Below are 19,085 nucleotides of genomic sequence, written 5' to 3' on the forward strand. Positions count from 1 at the left end.
TTTTACATAATACAATATGCCTGAAAGTACATTTTTTTCTCAAAATAAGTTCGTCCTTTTTCGATAACTACATCCTTATAGCTTTTTACTCACTCTAGAATGTAAAAGTAGAAGTAAAATAGAAATATAAAGTGAAAATACACACAAATTAATATTATAAACTTTAGTATTTGATATATTGGTCAATCTATAACTACGTAAAATAAATAATTAGACAATTATTCTGCTTCAGTAAAATTATGACAGCTGTTTTAAAATTTAGTAATTGTCAAATTAATGTCACTATTTTATCATATCATTTTCTTATCTTAGCAAAAGAAGCGGATATATGAAATTTTCGTGTTAAAATTATGGTAAATTTCCATTTGAAGCGAAAATGCCCGATCATAGATTATTTCTGCTTGAATTTTTAATAAACAAAATTGAAATTGATACAGATGTACTAACTCCACCTAAACTTGAAGACCTTTTGGTTCATTTTCGTTGTCCAGATTTTTTATTTCTCGATATTACTGCTGAGGAATTTCCTGCAGATCCACTAGACACTGGTAAGAAATTATATTAATAATAGCCTCCCTTGACTAATGAAAAGCAGTATAACGAATGTAAGTAATCCAGTGCCTGGTTTTAATCGATGATTATTACCTATATTTGATTAAATATTCCTTATTCCCTTGTTACTATTTTTCTACATTTCTTGCTGATTAATTTATACAATTAATTTATTATTTTGCGATCTATCCTCGGTATCTAAGCTCATGGAAAAACAAAGCACTGAACAAAGGAAACTGGAAAAAGTAGTTTGAGTAGCAATGAAAAACTGTGAATATGTTAAATGTTTAGTGAATAACTGTAAATAATACGTAATTCAAAATAAGTTAAATATATAATTAACAACGATCTTAGCCCCAGGTCTATTTTTCCTACAAAGCTTTAGTCTTCTCATTGCGCCATCTCGCTTCGAAAGTTGGCGATCCAATTGGCAATTAGTTAAACGTAAAGAAATCTGATGATATTTTGAGTCATCGGCGTAGATCCTTGGAAATGAAGTCTTCTTCTTATTGACTTCTTCCCCTGAATAGTTAACCGAAGTATTTCATACCTATTCCCTCGCATTAGGTGTTCGATGTACTATTCGTTGTAAGCTAATTCGGATGGAATTCCCCAGATTAAGAGACTGAGCCGATATCAAGCACAAAATGACTGTACTCCCTTAATGCTGTAACGAATAGTCACCCTTAGTCTTTCGTTACATTAAGTTCAATTTTAAATTCTATCCAAAGTTTAAAGGTACTTTACTAAATGATACAAAGTAGGTGTAGCCAGGTACGTATTTTAATTTTGAGTTGTTAACGATTGGTAAATAAAATTTTAAGCATAAATTTGTGTACCTATTTAAATTTAGTTAATCAGTTAATTGCATTTGTACTTGGAATTCAGAATTACAAATTTCTAGGTACGTAAAACCAATGTATACAAGAGATTAGAAAATTTCTTGGAAAATTATTCAGGTAAAAGGATAATTTTAATCAAATAAAAGGCAAGTATCGAGCACAGTTTTTATAAATCTTGTCCAAGTACTTTCGCTCCTAAAGCATCTTCAGGGACATTTCGTCAAATTAGGCTATCCAACAATATATATAGAATGTCATAAACGGTAAAAGGTACATTGACACAACCTCTCCTGATAGTGCATTTCCACAGTAAACTGACACACATTGATAATCTGAGCACACGCTCATTCATAAACACACATTCATACCCACATTTTACATACAGAATCGATCCGCCATACTCATGGATAGGTCCACAATAACCAGTTGCCAAATCGTAAGCCGGAGTTACCATTAAAGATATTTCATCCTGCTTACACCAGTGTTCCGCAATACTGACGACGATAGGACTTTCTTCTCCAAGTAGAATTTCAAATCTTTCAAGGTTGTTTCTGTATTTTAACAATTTATTACGAAGGTTGCGTTACAAAATGTTTTCTTTTTGGGTCAATAATTATTTCGCTTATATTTATTTTCTTTGTTTGTTTTGATTTGAAGTATTAACTGGCTTTAATATTTTTGAATTTCTCTAGAATTTCTCTAGAATCCATATCTATAATCCGTTCACAAATTGTTGAGAGCACGAAATGTGCCTCAAAGTCATAACACGGTCGTAAAATTTGTATCATCATAGGCGTTCCTGAAGTGTTTATTCATTAAAATTAATGCGTTTTACATTTATTTTCCTTTCCAAAATGTTTATCAATATTAATAATGTTTTAATACTAATATATTTAGCAAAAAACAATTAAAACTTTCACGGCTAATGTTGGTTATTATATTATATTAATAAAAATAAGAATTTAACCATTAACAATTTTGTAAATAAGAATACCTTATCTCTTTGGATATTTCAATACTAATCTTCGCGTTTAATCACTTTACTAGAAAACCTGGAATTCATATGCGAAGGTACTATTCGTTGCAAGATAATTAGGATGAAAACTTAACTTGAAAGGGTGAAGTTATTACGAACGAAAACAATTTTTTTGTTTAGTACGTTTTTGATCGCATGTAATTTACGACTCGTCGGTGTTTCCGCGTCTACGGCAGTAATTACCGTCTCGAATATTTCTTTTGCGAATTATATGCAGTGCGTGAGTGATTTTTTATTCCATATACCTACGAACATTTTCGCTCGTACTCGTTTTGTTGGATTGTTTGTGATGGCTTCATCATCAACATCATCAAGTTTTACACCGGTACTGTTGCGTACAGTCAGTAAGTCTGTCTATTCACCATGAGAGAAGACTATTGTCCTGAATGTTCACGATGCTCTGGTTTCTCAGAATCCCACAAACACTGTTCGCAACATAGTCGAACGTTGTGCCAACATGACTGGCGAAGGGGAGTCAACTATATATAGGTTCCTATCAAAAAGAAAAAAAACACGGTATAGCTAACCCAAACACAAACGAACACTTAAAGAGAGGAAGAAACCCTATTAAAATTGATAAATTTGCCAAAAATGGTATTCGAAGGAAAATTCATGGATTTTTTTTTCAAAAAAGAAATACCAAACTTAAATAAAATTTTACAAGAAGTTAGAGACGACTCGGATTTGCCTCATATCGGACGAACTAAATTGTGGCAAGTTTTAAAAGAATTAAATTTCCGGTGGGAGAAATCAGACCGAAAATCACTTTTGATTGACCGGGAGGAGATAATATGTTGGAGAAGAAATTATCTAAGATCCATACGAAAATTCCGGGCTGAAGGAAGGCCAATCTTCTACCAGGATGAAACGTAGGTAAACTCAGGTCATATTCTAAAAAAAATTCGGTCAGATAAAAATATATTATGCTCCAGCCAAGCCTTTATGGAAGGTTGGTCTACTGGTATCTCCCCACCTTCTGGTAAAGGCAGTAGATTAATATTTTTTCTCACATTGGCAGTGAAAAAGGATTTTTTAAGCATGGTTTATTGGGATTTCAGTCCAGAAGCACAAAAGACTATCACGAGGAGATGACAGCTGATGTTTTCGAAGAGTATTTTGAGGAGATGATTGAACACATACCACCAAATTCAATTATAGTATTAGATAATGCACCTTATCATTCACGACTAGTAGAAAGACTTCCAACGACTGCGTGGAAGAAACAGGATATTCTTGACTGGCTGCGGAATAAGTATCTGCCTTACGAAAATGGAATGGTAAAAGCAGAACTTTTAAAAATTGTCCGGCAACACAAATCTAAGTTCAAGAAATAGGTACGTAGTTGACGAAATAGCAGAAAGGCGAAACATCACAGTCCTTAGACTTCCACCCTACCACTGCGAAATAAATCCAATTGAACTCGTTTGGGCACAAATGAAAAGTTATGTGGCTAGAAAAAATACGTCATATAAAATACAAGCTGTACGTGAATTGTTATACGAGTCTTTACAACATATTACAGAACAAAACTGGAAAGATGCAGTAAGACATGTAATAGAAGAAAAACAAAAAATGTGGGATCTTGATAACATAATTGATGCGACCGTAGAGACACAACCGCTAATTATTAACTCTCAAGACGACTCGGATTCCGAAGTTGATCCTATTTATTTTGAATTTGAATAGTTTTCTAATCGTAATTATATAAGGTAAGTAATAGTAGTTGTAATCATAAGGTATTAAAGGGGAAAGGCGCAAAATGTCGCCTGTCAAAATGTTCAATGTGTTTTAAATGTATCCATTTTTTTTCAAATCCTGAGAAAACTAAAAAGCATTTTTGAAAAATTTAAAGGCAGAATGAAATATTTATTAGAATAAATAAAAAGTTTCTTTTGGATGCAATATTTTCAATTAAAAATTATACTATATTTTCTCTTTTATTTTCAGCCCTGTTACATAACATATTAAAATAAACATAGTAGAAGTTTTCAGGGACTTTCTGCCCTCAGTAATAATGTAATCTTTCATTCTACGTTTAAATTTTTCAAAAATGTTTATTAGTTTTCTCCAGGTTCGAAAATAATGGATACATTTAAAACACATTGAAAATTTTGCCAGGCGATATTTGGCGCCTTTCCCCTTAATTAAATAAATGTATCTTTTACAAATGGTAAGAAACTTTTTATTTTTGAATAAAATAAAGAAGTTTTATTAAAACAAAAATACAATTTACATAAGTACAATTTAAAAAATATATTTATTTAGTTCAAATAAATGTTTCAATCATATACTCTACGACACTGGTCGTTCATCTGTAACCAAAATACCTTCGTAATCGGATTATAAGGTTGACTGCTGTATTGTATTCCTTCAGATAGATACAAGGTGGGTTAGTCGAAAATATCTTAAACCGTCAGTTTCAGGTTGGTTTTTACTCTTATATCGTATTACCTATCCTCTCTGTATTTCAGTTCTCTAATTAGGGTTAAACTTGTAGTGAGCTATCGACAAATTGTGAACTGATTACAGGTTTTCAAAAATATATTTCTACTGTTATTTCTAAATCACCTTTTAATTTACATAATTATGTAACGTGTATTATGTTCCAGATTATGTGGCGAAAGATGGAGTGTATAAATTTAATTTTGGAAAAACGTATTTGTTTCCATACACTTCCGAAAATCTTATGAACATTATAGAAACTACTCCATTGGAAATAGATCTTAGAATATCTAGGAAAACAGTTGGTTCGGCTATTTTTCCATGGATTAAAGATTTCAGCGAGATGATCAATATTTTTGAAACCATTGGCGTTGTGAAAAGTGTAAATTATAGTGGAATATTTGATATGATATCCCTTCATCATAAAAGAGTTGGAGAAATTGATATCATAATTAAAATGTCATGTTTAGGAACTCACATGGAGACATATTTTTGTTTATTAAAAAAAGGAGGCTTATTTATGGGGGCCAAAAGCGATGTACAATATAAATGTGAAAGGTAAGTAAGAATATTTTTAAATTTATCTAATAAAATAAAAGGTTTATGCATTTTTATTACTTTATTTTGGTATTTAAAATAGCTTAAAATTTACAGAATTGCAGGTTGATAAAATAAAATTTCATTAAATTAATATTATTAAAGCATCTGAATTTAACTAGACTTACCTATTATATAGGTATTTTTATAAAGAGGTTAAATACATTAAAACTGGGTATCAGGGAAGAATGTAAAATGTAAAAGATAAGCAAGGAAACCTGATAGTGGACGAACACCAAATATGTGAAAGGTGGAAAGAATATTTCGAAGAGATGCTAAATGACGGAGTGACTACTAAAGAAAATTATATTATTCCTAAACCCTAAATAGTAATAGAAGAAATACCAAAGCCCACAAGAGAAGAAAGAATTGAAGAAATAGTAAAAGAAAAAAAAAATCAAAAAAGCCCCGGGGGAGCAGCATTGTGGCACAGAACTTAAAATATGGAGGAGAGGCTTTAATAAACAAATTTAGTGAGCTAATACTAGAAGTGTGGGATGCCAAAAAATGCTGCCTACGATACAATAGACAGAAACAAATTAATAAAAACGCTAAAAGAATTACAAGTGCAGAAAAAATAGTAAGATTGGTAAAAATGAGAATTAGACAAACCATTGTGCTGCGAAATGCAACGGTACAGTCTCAGAAGAATTCTAAGTGAACAAAGGTATTCGTCAAGGAGACTCGTTGTCTACATTGCTATTTAATATACTGCTAGAAAAAATTGTAAGGGTTAGTGGGATAAATAGGTCCGGCACTATTTTATACAAAGAACACCAATGCTTAGCATACGCTGATGATGTGGTTCTCATTGCAATAAATGGAAAAGAACTGGCAAATATAGCAAAAAAACTGATTCGTGAAAGCTCTAGAATGGGACTGAAAGTTAATATTAACAAATCGAAGTACATGGAAATCTCGAGCAAAAAAGGAATAAACACCAGGGTATCCTTTAAATTGGAGGTGGATGATGGATCAGTTGTAGAATTCGAGAAGGTGGATGAATATATGTACTTAGGTACTCTTATTGATCAGGCATGTAAGGAAGGAAATGAAATCAACCTAAGACTGACCAAGAGCAACAGGTGTGCTGGGGCCAGGGGCAAAATAATTAAGGCCAAAGATATATCTCGTAATACAAAAATAAGAGTATACAAAACTATAACTAGACCCACAATGCTATACGCTGCCGAGACATGCACTACGAACAAAACCATACAGAACAGATTAAAAGCATGGAAAAGAAAGATGCTTCGCAAAATGTTTGGTGGAAATGTAGTAGAGGGAGAATGGAGAAGACGAACTAATGCAGAAGTGCACCAGTTGTATGCTAACCCTACAGTAACGAAAGTGGTGAGAAAACGTAGACTAGAATGGCTCGGACATCTAGAAAGAATGCAAGGTAATAGACTAGTCAAGAATATTGCTTGCAGAGTACCTGAGGGCAAAAAAAGAGAGGAAGGCCAAGAAAGAAATGTAGAGATCTAGTGATGGAAGATGTCCAGAGGGATGGGAATCAGAGATTGGAAGCTGATAGCTAAGAACAGAAAACGATGGAAATTATCCATCTAGCAATGGACCTAAGAGGCCTATTAACGCTGTACATACATACATAATTAATGGTTCAGTTGTTCACAGCTTATCAAAAATTATATTGTCATCTACAAAGCTGTACGAATGAATTTGCAATGGTTTATCGTTCTCCTACTTTTTTAGATGGCCATTCTGGCTTCTATAATTGTGTAATAATTTCGACTGCCCTTTATTCCACGGCATATGCAATTCTTTAAAATGCAATGGACAAATAGTGCGATTCTGGACGAGACGAGGAACTCTCGTTTAATGATCGTCTGACTTATCTTACAGTTCATCACTAACACTATTTTATAACACCAACCTTTCTTGGATTTTGTTATCATAACCGTCAATGCCTTTTAATCCGGTAGGGATTATGGCAGATGCTGTCAGGTGTCTTTTTTTCATTTTGTGAGATGCATTATATCTCTTTTATTATTATTTTTATAGTTTTGGATATGTTTTAACAACTACATTAACCTTAATTTACATTTTTATATCTGCATTTTGTTTCCAATTCTATATTTGCAATAATTTTATATTTTCGTCTATATATATATATATATATATATATATATATATATATATATATATATATATATATATATATTACGATTATGTTTTGTTGGGTATATTTCAGGTTCTATCGGTCTTGAATTAAAACAATTCTGTTTTTAGTCACTTAATATTTCGCCAATTGATTATTGGCTTCATCAGAAGTGCTCTACAAATTTATTAATAAATAAATTAATTTATAAATTTGTAGAGCACTTCTGATGAAGCCAATAATCAATTGGCGAACTATTAAGTGACTAAAAAACAGAATTGTTTTAATTCAAGACCGATAGAACCTGAAATATACCCAACAAAATATTTTATATATATATATATATATATATATATATATATATATATATATATTGATTTATAGTATCAGCATACTATATATATATATATATATATATATATATATATATATATATATATTTGTCTTTCCATCGTCTGGACTTCGATTGAGTATTGATTTCATGCTATTTCTTCCCAATATGTTTACGTTAATTTCTTCTTTCTTTATCATTATGGTTGTTGTTATTGTATGTTTTATTGTGAGTTTTTATACTCTTGCTAAGTATTGGATTTTTGGGTACTGTATTGTTTTTATATAGGTCTTTCTTTGACTTAACCGTTTCTCAAATCGTCATATTTAAGTAAGGTAGGCGACTCAAATAAGACCATGATCTTAATAAGACCCACAGCTTTTATTTTAAAAAGTACTAACACTAGGTAGATGAACGTAGCACCAGTCAATGGATTGCACGGATGCCATTTCCATGGAAAATCTGTCTTTTGGGACTGTGGTGGGTAGTGTAATGGAGAAATTGGGATTGCATGTGAGCAGGGTGTCAGTGAGTCAAAGAATTTGGATATTGTGCTGAGAAGTATATAATCAGTATATAATGTGATTGCTCTTAATATTAGGGCTAATCACGTTTCCAAACATTGCTTGGACAAGCTCATTTGAAATTTGGACACTTTCATGACGTTAAATCTCTAGTTAATTTGACTTTGTATTTAAATCATGGTTACTTATTATTTGTGTCGGCCTTAGTTACGTTTAACAAATTATATTCATAGGCGACTTCAGGACAAATGCATTTCGCTAGTGTAAAATAATGACACGTTTTCTTTTCATATTGAAGCAAAACTTCTATACTGGCCTTATTTTAACTTTTCTCTATAGTACAATGCTGTAGCGGTTCGTGGTTCGCAGTCACAATAAACAGTTAGAAGAGTCCATTTAAGCGACGAGGGCGATATGTTATACAACATGTTAACTTTTTTAATTTTATTAAAATCTCTAAAAAATCTAAAATATAAATTTATTCAATTTTAAAAATATTTACATTTTAAAAATTTTAAAATTTTAAAAAAGTTATGCTTTATTTACTAATATAGTTTTAAAAAAGTTTCCTTTTTATAGCGGCAGTAAAAAACTAACTTTATTGAACTTTCTTGTATTCTTCTAAAGTAGATAATAAAACGAATAAGGAAAACATAAATTATTTATTATACAGTATAGTATTAGTATAAAGTATTTAGTATACTTTTAATATTATAAGTAATTTTTTGGTTTTAGATATAATTTCGATGATGACGTTGTTCCGCCAGTCGCCAGTATTTTTAATCCATTAGCAAACGGTCGTATAAGTATACAGAGACTATCGTGGACTGAACTTTTTGGAAGCAAACAAACCGAAGCCAAACAAAGTTTTGCCCCAATGCTTATAGAATTCGACGAGGGAGTTTGTCGCGCCCCATTACCTTTCAGCCGCTCAGCTCCTGATACAATGAGCCATGGCAGCCAATATGATATTGTATCCATGGTTTTCAGACCACCAGAAAATAAGTTCTTCGATTTTTTAAATATGATGAGGGCAGAAGTATGCGCTACAGAGGAGGAAACTGTTGTTACCGTGGCTATTGATAAACCCAAGAAAACTGTAAATATATTTTTAATAAGTTACATTTTATCAGACAATCATACTAAAATACTCGACTTTATTTGTTCTAAATTAATATTACTATTATACCTAAAACACCTGCTAATATTCAAACTTCCTATTACCATAAAGTTTTTAAATACATGATCGTGATGTGTGTGTTTAACATTAAACACTAACATATCATTTAAGCATACACATGGTGTGTGTGTTTAAGAAAATACGCATAACTTACGTAAACTCATTAAAAAAAATATTGGGAAATAAATTAGAGTGCAACTTAAAATTGATATTTAAAATAAAAACAAATCAAGAATAAACAATAGTTTTGCATATTATGCAGTATTGCGCAATAGGTTAAAAGCATAAGAAAACTTTTTTATTACAAACAATAAGTAATGTAACCAACATCTTCTTCTTCTTCTTCTTCTTTTTATATAGACATGACTCTGTCTGTTTTCCAATGTGCCTCCAGTAAGTTGTCGTTCCATCGTTTTTGTGGTCTTCCTACTGATCGTCGTCTTATTGGGGAACCGTCTCTTGCCGTCTTTACTACTCTACTATTTGTTGTCATTCGGCTTATATGATCGTTACATTCTACTCTTCTATTTCTTACCCAGTTCTTGATGTTCTTCAACTTGCATCTACGTCGTATATCTGTACTTCTAGCCCTGTCCCATAGTGTCTTACCATCAATTTTTCAGTGTGATTTCATCTCTGCTGTGTTTAACATCCTTTTTGTCCTTTCTGTGTCAGGTATTGTTTCGCCGCGTATGACATTATTGGTCTGACGACTGTTTTGTAAATTCTGCCTTTCGTTTCTTTCCCGATATTTTTATTTCTCCATATTGTTTCATTTGGACATGAAACCCAAATGAAACAGCTGCCCAGAGCCTGTGGCTCTGTTTGCTATATTAACTTGATCTTCCACTTCATTTTCTATCTTTCCGTATCTGGATAATGTGATGCCTAGATATTTAAACTCCATCACTTGCTCTATTATCTGACCTTCCAGCTCCAATTTACATCTTAATAAATTTGCTGTTGTAACCATGCATTTTGTCCGTGTTGGGGAAATTAACATTAACATGTGTTTAGCATTTTCTGGCGTTATATTAAATTGGTGCAACATACGTTATAAGTCATCTTCACTTTGAGAGAGTAGTATTGTGTCGTCTGCATATCAAATTATTTTAAGTCGTTTTTCTCTCTTTTGGTATCCTTTTTTAGTTCTTACTTTTTTTATTATTTCATCCATAATCAGGTTGAACAGTAGAGGATTCAGGGAATCTCCCTGTCTTATCCTACTGCCAGCTTCAATATGGTTGGTTAGTTCTTCTCCTACTTTTGCTATTATTTTGTTGTTTTGGTAGATATTTTCGATCGTTGTGATTATTCCTAGAGGTATCTCTTTTGCGTACAGAAGAAACATAGATATGCCGGTTTGTTGTATTCTAATGATTTCTCTTGCACTTGCCTCATTATAAATAAAGCGTCGGTGCATGGTCTTCCCGACCTAAAACCTTGTTGTTTTTCTGCTAGTGTTATAATTTCATTTAGTTTATTTGTTATCACTTTAGTTGTTAATTTTAGTGTTGTGTTTAATAAATTAATTCCTTTGTAATTTTCCGGTTCCGATTTGTCTCCCTTCTTGAAAAGAAGTATTTAAGTAATTCTGTTTTGTTCTATTATTTTTTGAATTAGTTTTAATAGTTGTTTGGTCAAATCTGGTCCTCCGTACTTAAGAAGTTTGTTCGGTATTCTGCCCTCTCCTGGCGATTTTTTATTTTTTAATTTCCTTAATGCTTCTTTTACCTCTTCCTCCTCAATATTTATTTCTTCGTTTGTCGTCACCTCTGGTGTTGGTGGTTCATTATCGTCACCTTTAGCAAATAGGGATCGAACGTAGTCTATCGATGTTTCCTTCTGAATGTGTTGTTATTAGTTCGTTCATCTCTTTTGGCCTCTGATCATTCTCCATATTTTTGTTTGTATTTCGTAGAAGTCGTGTTCCATCTGTTTTGAGAAACTCTGCCAGTGTTCGTTTTTATTTGTCTAACTAAAGTATTCGTTTCATTTCTGATTTGTTTATAGTGGTTGTACGCCTGTTGTGTTTGTTGTGTTCTGTATTGTGGAAAGGCTTTCTTCTTTTCTTCACATTTTGTCTTTACTTCCTCTCTAAATTATGGTGTTTTCTTTTTTGATATGTTAGTATTCGTTACTTTCCTCTCTCCAAGTGATTCCGTTGCTGCAATAATTATGTTATTTTTTAGTTTTTCCTAGCTTTCCGCGATGTTATCGTTTGTTAATATTTCATTCCCAGCGATCTTCTCTAATATTCTTTTCCTGTATAAGTATTCCGTGGATTTCGTATTTAGTCCTTCGACTTTGATTTTTATTTGTGTTGGCGCCGCTCTCTTGATTGGGAAGTATTTCAGGATGATTCTTATTTCACCTAATACTAGGCTATGGTAGCTACCTTCATCTGTTGTTGGTTATACCATAATCTACCATAGATCTTTGTCTACGACTGTTATTAAATATATATTTTTGTTAGTCTTTGCGGTCAAAAAATGTGTTTATTTTTAGTTCGTTATTCGTGCAGAAGTTGATCATCAGTTCTATATTTTCGTTTTTATTATTCTCTTTATATTTTTGTTTAATGCCGGGTATTACTTGATTGCCTATTCGAGCGTTAAAATCTCCCAATATTATGATCTTCCCTCTGACTTGATTTAATACTTGTTGTAATCGGTCAAAAAACGCTTCCCTTGTTGTTTGAAGCTTATTATTTTCTGGGCCGTATACTCCAATGATGTGTCAATGATGTCTTCCTTCTCCATTCTTATCTTTGCTGTTACTATTCTTTCTGATATGTATTGACACTCTTTGATGTAATTTTGGTGTATTAGAAAGGCTACATCTTCTTTGGCCCTGTTTTCTTTTTGCTGCTCCACTGTAGATTAGTATGTATTCACCTAATTTTGATTGACCTTTTCCTTTATTTTTTGTTTCCTTTTTTCTTTCTCTTTCAGCACTTGGGTTATTTCTTGGTCCCTTGAGTTGGGCGATCTGATATTCTAAGTAGTAGTTCTCATCTGGGTTTGGGATGTTTTTAGCTTGTCCTTATTTCTTGCCGTATTAAGCTTCCATGAAATAGTCTCATTGTATGCAGGTGTCTCTTAACTTGCACGTATCTATTAAGGAAGTCTGTTATGTCTCTAAGGTAATTCCTGCTTATTTTCCGCATTACTTCAGCCCTATTCGCACATTTCCGTCCAATATACTCGTACATCTTGCTATGTGTTTGGCCGGGTATATTTTACCAATGTGAGTTTTGTTGGTTTTGGTGTCAGGCTTTTTTTTATAATCTGGACCCATACCAGTGTAATACTGTTATATTCCGATAGTCTGTTTAGTTAGCTTCAGCATTCCCACACTAGTCTAGAGTACACGTTAGGGTTTATAAAAGCCTCCATGACTACTTGGTTATCTATGCATATATTGATTCGCTTCAGTTGAAAACCCTCATGTTAGTTTTTCTTGCACACCGCAAGATTGCAAAAATCTCTGCCTTAAATACAGAGGTATATTTTTTTAGTAGAATAGAAATGTTTAAATTTCCAGCGCCACCGAATATTCCTTTACCCGATCTTTTTTCAGTTTTAGACCCGCCCGTACACTAGGTATGATTCTGCCTAAGTCTGGGTTGCGATTATAGTCGATAACAATCGATTACATTTAAGTCTACTTCCATCCCTAGACCTTGCATAGTCCTCACCACCTCAACAGATCATTTTTTGGTATATTCGGGTTACTAAATGATGTTTTATGGAACTGCAGAAGTTGATTTTGACTTCCAACAAAAGCTTTATCCACTGCCTGTTTCAGTTTTTTACTGTTTAATACTTTTGAGATATGACTCAGTTCTAGTCTACTCATTAGAATTCCTTGGGTTCTAGCAAGCCTTTGTCACGGGGGAGGGGGGGGGGGGAGGGTGCTCCCCCTTGGTCTCGCGAGGTCTTTTTACTCGGTTTCGCTTATGGCTTTTATTTTATGAAGATTTGCTGAGCTCCATATCTTAGCAGCTATTTTAGCTTCTCTCGATATCTTTCATTTCTAAGCTCCAAAGAGGCGTTTTTTGCGCAGAGTCTGTCCCTCTTGTATCACCTTCTGGCTGAGTATTTGGGAAAGAAACAGAATCCACGACTAAAGTCGCCTTTCTGACTGTTTCCGTTGGTTGGGTTGTGTTTTCGATCTAGTTGTCCATATTTGTTATAACGAGTTGAGACGAAAAACTATCTGGCATGGCAGTGCGCCCTTACAGTGCTAAGGCTATAATCTCCCAGAGTGGTCAGATTTCTGAGGCATAGTTTGAGGCAATACTTTCTCCCCAGTGCCATGCATCTCCTGACTACGATGGTGTTACACCTCTGGGCTTTGGTTATTGGTATATTCGGTTAGCACCCAATTGAACATAATTTCTTCCAGATCTGTCGGTCTTGAGCTTCTTAAAGCTAGTTTCCAGTAATTCTTATTACTTTACGTCGTCTGTCCATCGTATAGGTGGTATTCCTATGCTTCTCCTCTCTGTTCATGGTAGTCGCACTAGAAAATACTTGGGACAAATTAAATAACATTAACTTTAGTTAGTAACATATGGTAGTAATATAGCACAACTTTGTGTTCTAACGAGGAAGCGAAGCGGATTTTAAATTTAGAATAAAACATAATGTTTTACTTAAAAGAATATATTTTTGATGCGATACAGTGTTATTGAAGGCCCAGCATATCTGTAACTAATTTTAAAATGTCAGGCTTACAGCTACCTCCTATTTTTGTAAATACCTTCTTTTGTTATCTTCTATATAACAGATATAATGAACTTTGTGACAAAAGTTTATCACCCTGTATATATAATAAAACAATTAGAAGTCTTAAAAGAGCTTAAAACTCTTGTTCTAGAATTTTACAGAAGAAGTTCAAATGCACGATCCTTATCAGGATGATGCTGAATTAGAAGCAACCGAATTAACGGCAGAAAAAATGAACAAGCAGTTATGCAAACACAAAGACTGCCCAGCAGCTAAAAAATTTAAAAAATACGGCATTGGTCCTCTTGCCACAGGGTTAGGTATGTAGACGTTTTTTACTTTTTGTCATAGTAGTAAATATCAATGGAGTGTTTTTTGATTTCACTTTTTCTCTAAGGAATTGTTTGGTGGGTCGAAATTCTGAGAGTCTGTGTGCAGAATTTGTTCTGGGAGAAGAGTTGGTAATCACCAATACACTCTTCAAATTACCACACAGAAGGTTGAACACATGGCGCTCACCCGGTGACACGCCAGAAAACATCACAAGAAACCAGATTGACTATATTTTAATAAATAAAAGATTCAAAAACTTAATAACATCAGTGAAAACCTACCCTGGTGCAGATATTAAGTCAGACCATAACCCACTTGTCGCTAAGTTTCGTCTGAAATTAAAAAAAAATCCACAAACCCAATCCTATAAGATCTCAAACAACTAAGAGATGATGACATAAAGCAAGAAGTACGGAAATATCTGAAGAACAACATATCTAAGTCAGAAGTAGTTAATGATGTTGACACATAAATAAACCACTTAGAAAATATTGGGAAGGAAATAGACCAATACCTATGACCGAAAAAGACAGAAAAGAAAAAACCATGGATGACCGACGCGACGGTATATTACAGATGATGGACAGAAGAAGAGAATCCAAGCGGAAAGACTACGTTGCATATCAATTCATCAACAACTTTCTCTATGAAGTCTTCATTACAAGAGATCACAGTCTCAAGGTTTACCGGATCACAGTCTTCTGATCCTCCAAATCAATTCACCAGTACACCGTTCACTCTTAACTACACTATTGTTGTTTATAGTTAGTGATGGTTTATTTATACCGTTCAGAGTAACATCGTTCACTGACGTGGCGTTTAGGTGAAAATTCGCGCGCGAGTATTCTTGACGGCAGGAATTGAATTGGTAGATGGAACGAGCGATATTTTATTATGATTGAGGAGAGGTTTTAATATTGAAGGCAACTGTGAGCTATTGTTTCTTTTATTGATACTGGAATTTTCAAAACCAATTTTAAGACCTGTATAAAGATGATTTGGCTTAGGGCTGAAACTGAATCGGAATTTCGATCAATAATAGAATTTTCACAAATTCTGTTTTAGATTCTTCGACTGATTTATATTATTTAAGATCGTGGATAGTCTGCTCAAAATATAATAGAGTACATATTGATCATTTGGGATGTCGTCTTTGTTCAAGGCAATGTGCAACAAAACATTTAACGAAAATCGAGAAATTATTTTTACACAATTCTGGAATCTTGGGTCCTTTGATATTTAAAATACATACCTATTTGGATGCATTAAAATATGAAATAAAAAACGACATTATCTGAAAAAAAAAAAACTAAACGGACAGTGTCTGGAAGAAAATACAGTGTGGAATACTATGTCACTGTCAATACAGAAAACATCAAAATATGTAAATCCGAATTTATGTCACCATACGGCAACAATTGAAAGAGAGCACACAACATCCGAAGACATACAAATCCGACGAGGAGTGAGACAGGGTTGCGTCTTATCACCGCTACTGTTTAATTTGTATTCTGAGTCTATATTCAGAGAAGCATTAGACGAGGTCCAAGGCTGAATTAAGATTAACGGAATCAGCATAGACAACATCAGATATGCTGATGATACCGTCTTAATAGCAAGCAACGCACAAGAACTACAAAATATAATAAAAGCGGTAGTTCACCACAGCGAAATGTTCGGTTTACATCTAAACGTTTCCAAAACTAAAACTTAAGTATTTTCAAAGACACCAATAAACGTACAGGTGTATGCCAATGATCAAATAATTCTATAAAATATTTGGGAGCAAATATCAATAGTCAGTGTAATCCAAAAAAAGAAATCCTATCAAGAATCGAACAGGCAAGGAAAACATTCATGAGCATGAAAACATTTTTTACAAGATCAGACCTTAGTCTACAGCTTAGAATCCGAATGATCAGATGTTACGTTTTTTCTGTCTTACTGTATGGCTGTGAAAGTTGGACAATGGACTCTGAAATAGAAAAAAAAATAGATGCCTTTGAGATGTATATATATACAGGCGAATGTTGAGAATTCCAAGGGTACAAAGAGTTACTAAGGTTGAGGTACTTCGTCGAATGTGTAAACAAAAAGAATTACTAAGAATAATCAAAGAGAGGAAAATGCAATACTTGGGTCATGTGTTGAGAGGCGAAAGATATGAATTACTTCAAGTTATATTGGAAGGAAAAGTACAGGGCAAAAGATCAGTAGGAAGACGCCAGAACTCGTGACTGAAAGACCTGAGGAGATGGTTCGACCGCTCATCCGCAGAAATCTTTCGCGCAGCAGTTAGAAGAACTACAATTGCCATTTGGATCGCCAACCTTTGAAAGGAGACGGCGTCATGAGAAGAAGAAGAATTTATGTCCGTTCATGGTCTTCACCGATCTAGAGGTAGAATAAATAAGATTGTATCGCAATTAGCTTCAGGTGCTCCTATGCCGAAAATGGGTGGTCGTGGAAAACATAATAATAAACCAAACAGAGTAAGCGATGAAGTTATTCAGTATGTTAAAGACTATATTAACCTTATTCCTAAGTATCAGAGTCACTATAGTCGATCTGATAATCTGGGAAAGACTTATGCAAATAGTGATATGTCAGTAACTCGTTTATATGAAGAGTTTTATGTTCCATGGTGTGAACGTAAGGGTATACTATCTATTTCTGCATCGACATATAGGAAAATCTTTTGTACCATTTGGAATATAGATTTTAAGTTGCCCAAATCCGATACCTGCAAGACGTGATGAAACGCTGATTAAAATAGAAACAGCAAAAGTTGATAGTAATGACAAATTAACAGGTTTTTTGACGATACATTTAAATGTTAACAAAGCACGGGCAAAAGCAATGCAGGACTTGCTAAAAACGGAAACTGCTGATGCAAAAACCAATGATAAAAAACTAGTTGTAACATTTGATTTACAACAGGCCCTAACAGTACCGTCTGCAGCAAAAATGCCAGACCTGCATTTTTACTGCAGAAAAGTATGGCTTTATAATGTTGGTATACATGACTGTGATTTGGGAAAGAGGCACATGTTGGTATGTACGGAAGACACAGCTAAAAGTGGTAGTGATGAAATTGGAAGTGCTGTTTTAAAGTTTTTATCTAATAAGTCAGGCATTGATAAACTGGTGTTGTTCACTGACAACTGTCCGGGAGAAAATAAAAACTGGAAGTTAATGGCCTTGTCGCTGCAAATGGTTAAGGAAAGGAAATTTAAAAAAATTACACACCATTTCCTGGTTAGCGGCCACACGCACTTACTATAAGATCGGGACTGTGCTATCATAGAAAAACACCATCAAAAATATGCTCCATTCATAGATTTCTCATCATACTGATATGATATTACTAAATAATCGAATAAAAAAATTCTTTTGAGGTCACAATAACGGAGCAAAATGACTTTAAACACATCAGTATACTACAACAGAATAACAGAAAACTGACGACTGAATCCCTTTAGCCTGACCAAAATGAAGATGGTGAAGCAGAATTGCTAGAGTAACATATTTCTAGTTGGTTCATGTATATCAAAAAGTGTTTTTTTTTTTGTTTTTGTCACAGTATGACAAGCCATATAAATATGTTAATTATGTATGTGTTTTTGAGCAAACCAATGCGAATTTTATGTTTGTATGTAGTTTGTATTATAGATTATTACATACTTGTTTCAATTAAACCAGTCACATATATAATAAATATGTTTCTGAATTTATAATTTTTATTTAACACTTTGGCTACTGGCTATAAATTTGAAGTTTTTTGTCAGAAACTGAAACTATATTTTGTAAACCATATAAAAACATGTAAATATCAACATTTAGGTATTTTTTTGAAAAAAAATCATGTGTAAGGGCCGTGTCAAAAAATGGTACACACAGTTTGTGGCAGAAATAAATGCGTAATTATCTTCTTAGAAAGTATGTGTACCATTTTTGGACACAATGTTCATTTTTTTGCTTGACAGTAATGAGTGTCAAAAAAGCAGTTGGTACACAAAAACTTATCACTGCATGCTAGACAAGATGTTTTAACACGTTTTGTTTCTTTTATAGCAAAGTTACGTCCATTTCTAGCACTATTATTTTTATAACATCTTGTACAACGACCTCTCTGTTCCACTTCGGAAAGTTTGTGATTTCTTTCTTGGTTAACACGACGATCATCCAAATTTTTCATCTGAATATTTCGACTACGAAAAATTTCTGACGCGATTTCTTCTCTAAATTTAGTGATACTTATCTTTTTGTTTGTTATAGCCTCGTATGCAGTATGTGCATTTATAATAGATGTGTTAACCAAAAGTTCAATTGAAACTTTCCTATACCACTTAATACCCCTACGCACTGCTGATGAATATGATGCTTTTTGATC

At 33.3% G+C, this 19,085-nt stretch overlaps 1 protein-coding gene across 1 annotated transcript in view; it reads left to right on the plus strand.

Annotated features, from left to right (window-relative positions):
* Positions 1-251: 251 nt before the first annotated feature.
* The window catches only part of LOC140443672 (uncharacterized), a 70,830-nt gene continuing 51,996 nt past the window's right edge, over positions 252-19,085 (plus strand). Inside the window, exons 1-4 of the mRNA XM_072535045.1 lie at positions 252-548; positions 5,040-5,430; positions 9,182-9,545; positions 14,511-14,679. Coding sequence (XP_072391146.1) covers positions 377-548; positions 5,040-5,430; positions 9,182-9,545; positions 14,511-14,679 — 1,096 coding nt within the window. The 5' untranslated portion in view covers positions 252-376. The remainder of the gene's footprint in view (positions 549-5,039; positions 5,431-9,181; positions 9,546-14,510; positions 14,680-19,085) is intronic.

This window comes from Diabrotica undecimpunctata, chromosome 6, assembly GCF_040954645.1.
Source record: "Diabrotica undecimpunctata isolate CICGRU chromosome 6, icDiaUnde3, whole genome shotgun sequence".
NCBI lineage: Eukaryota > Metazoa > Arthropoda > Insecta > Coleoptera > Chrysomelidae > Diabrotica > Diabrotica undecimpunctata.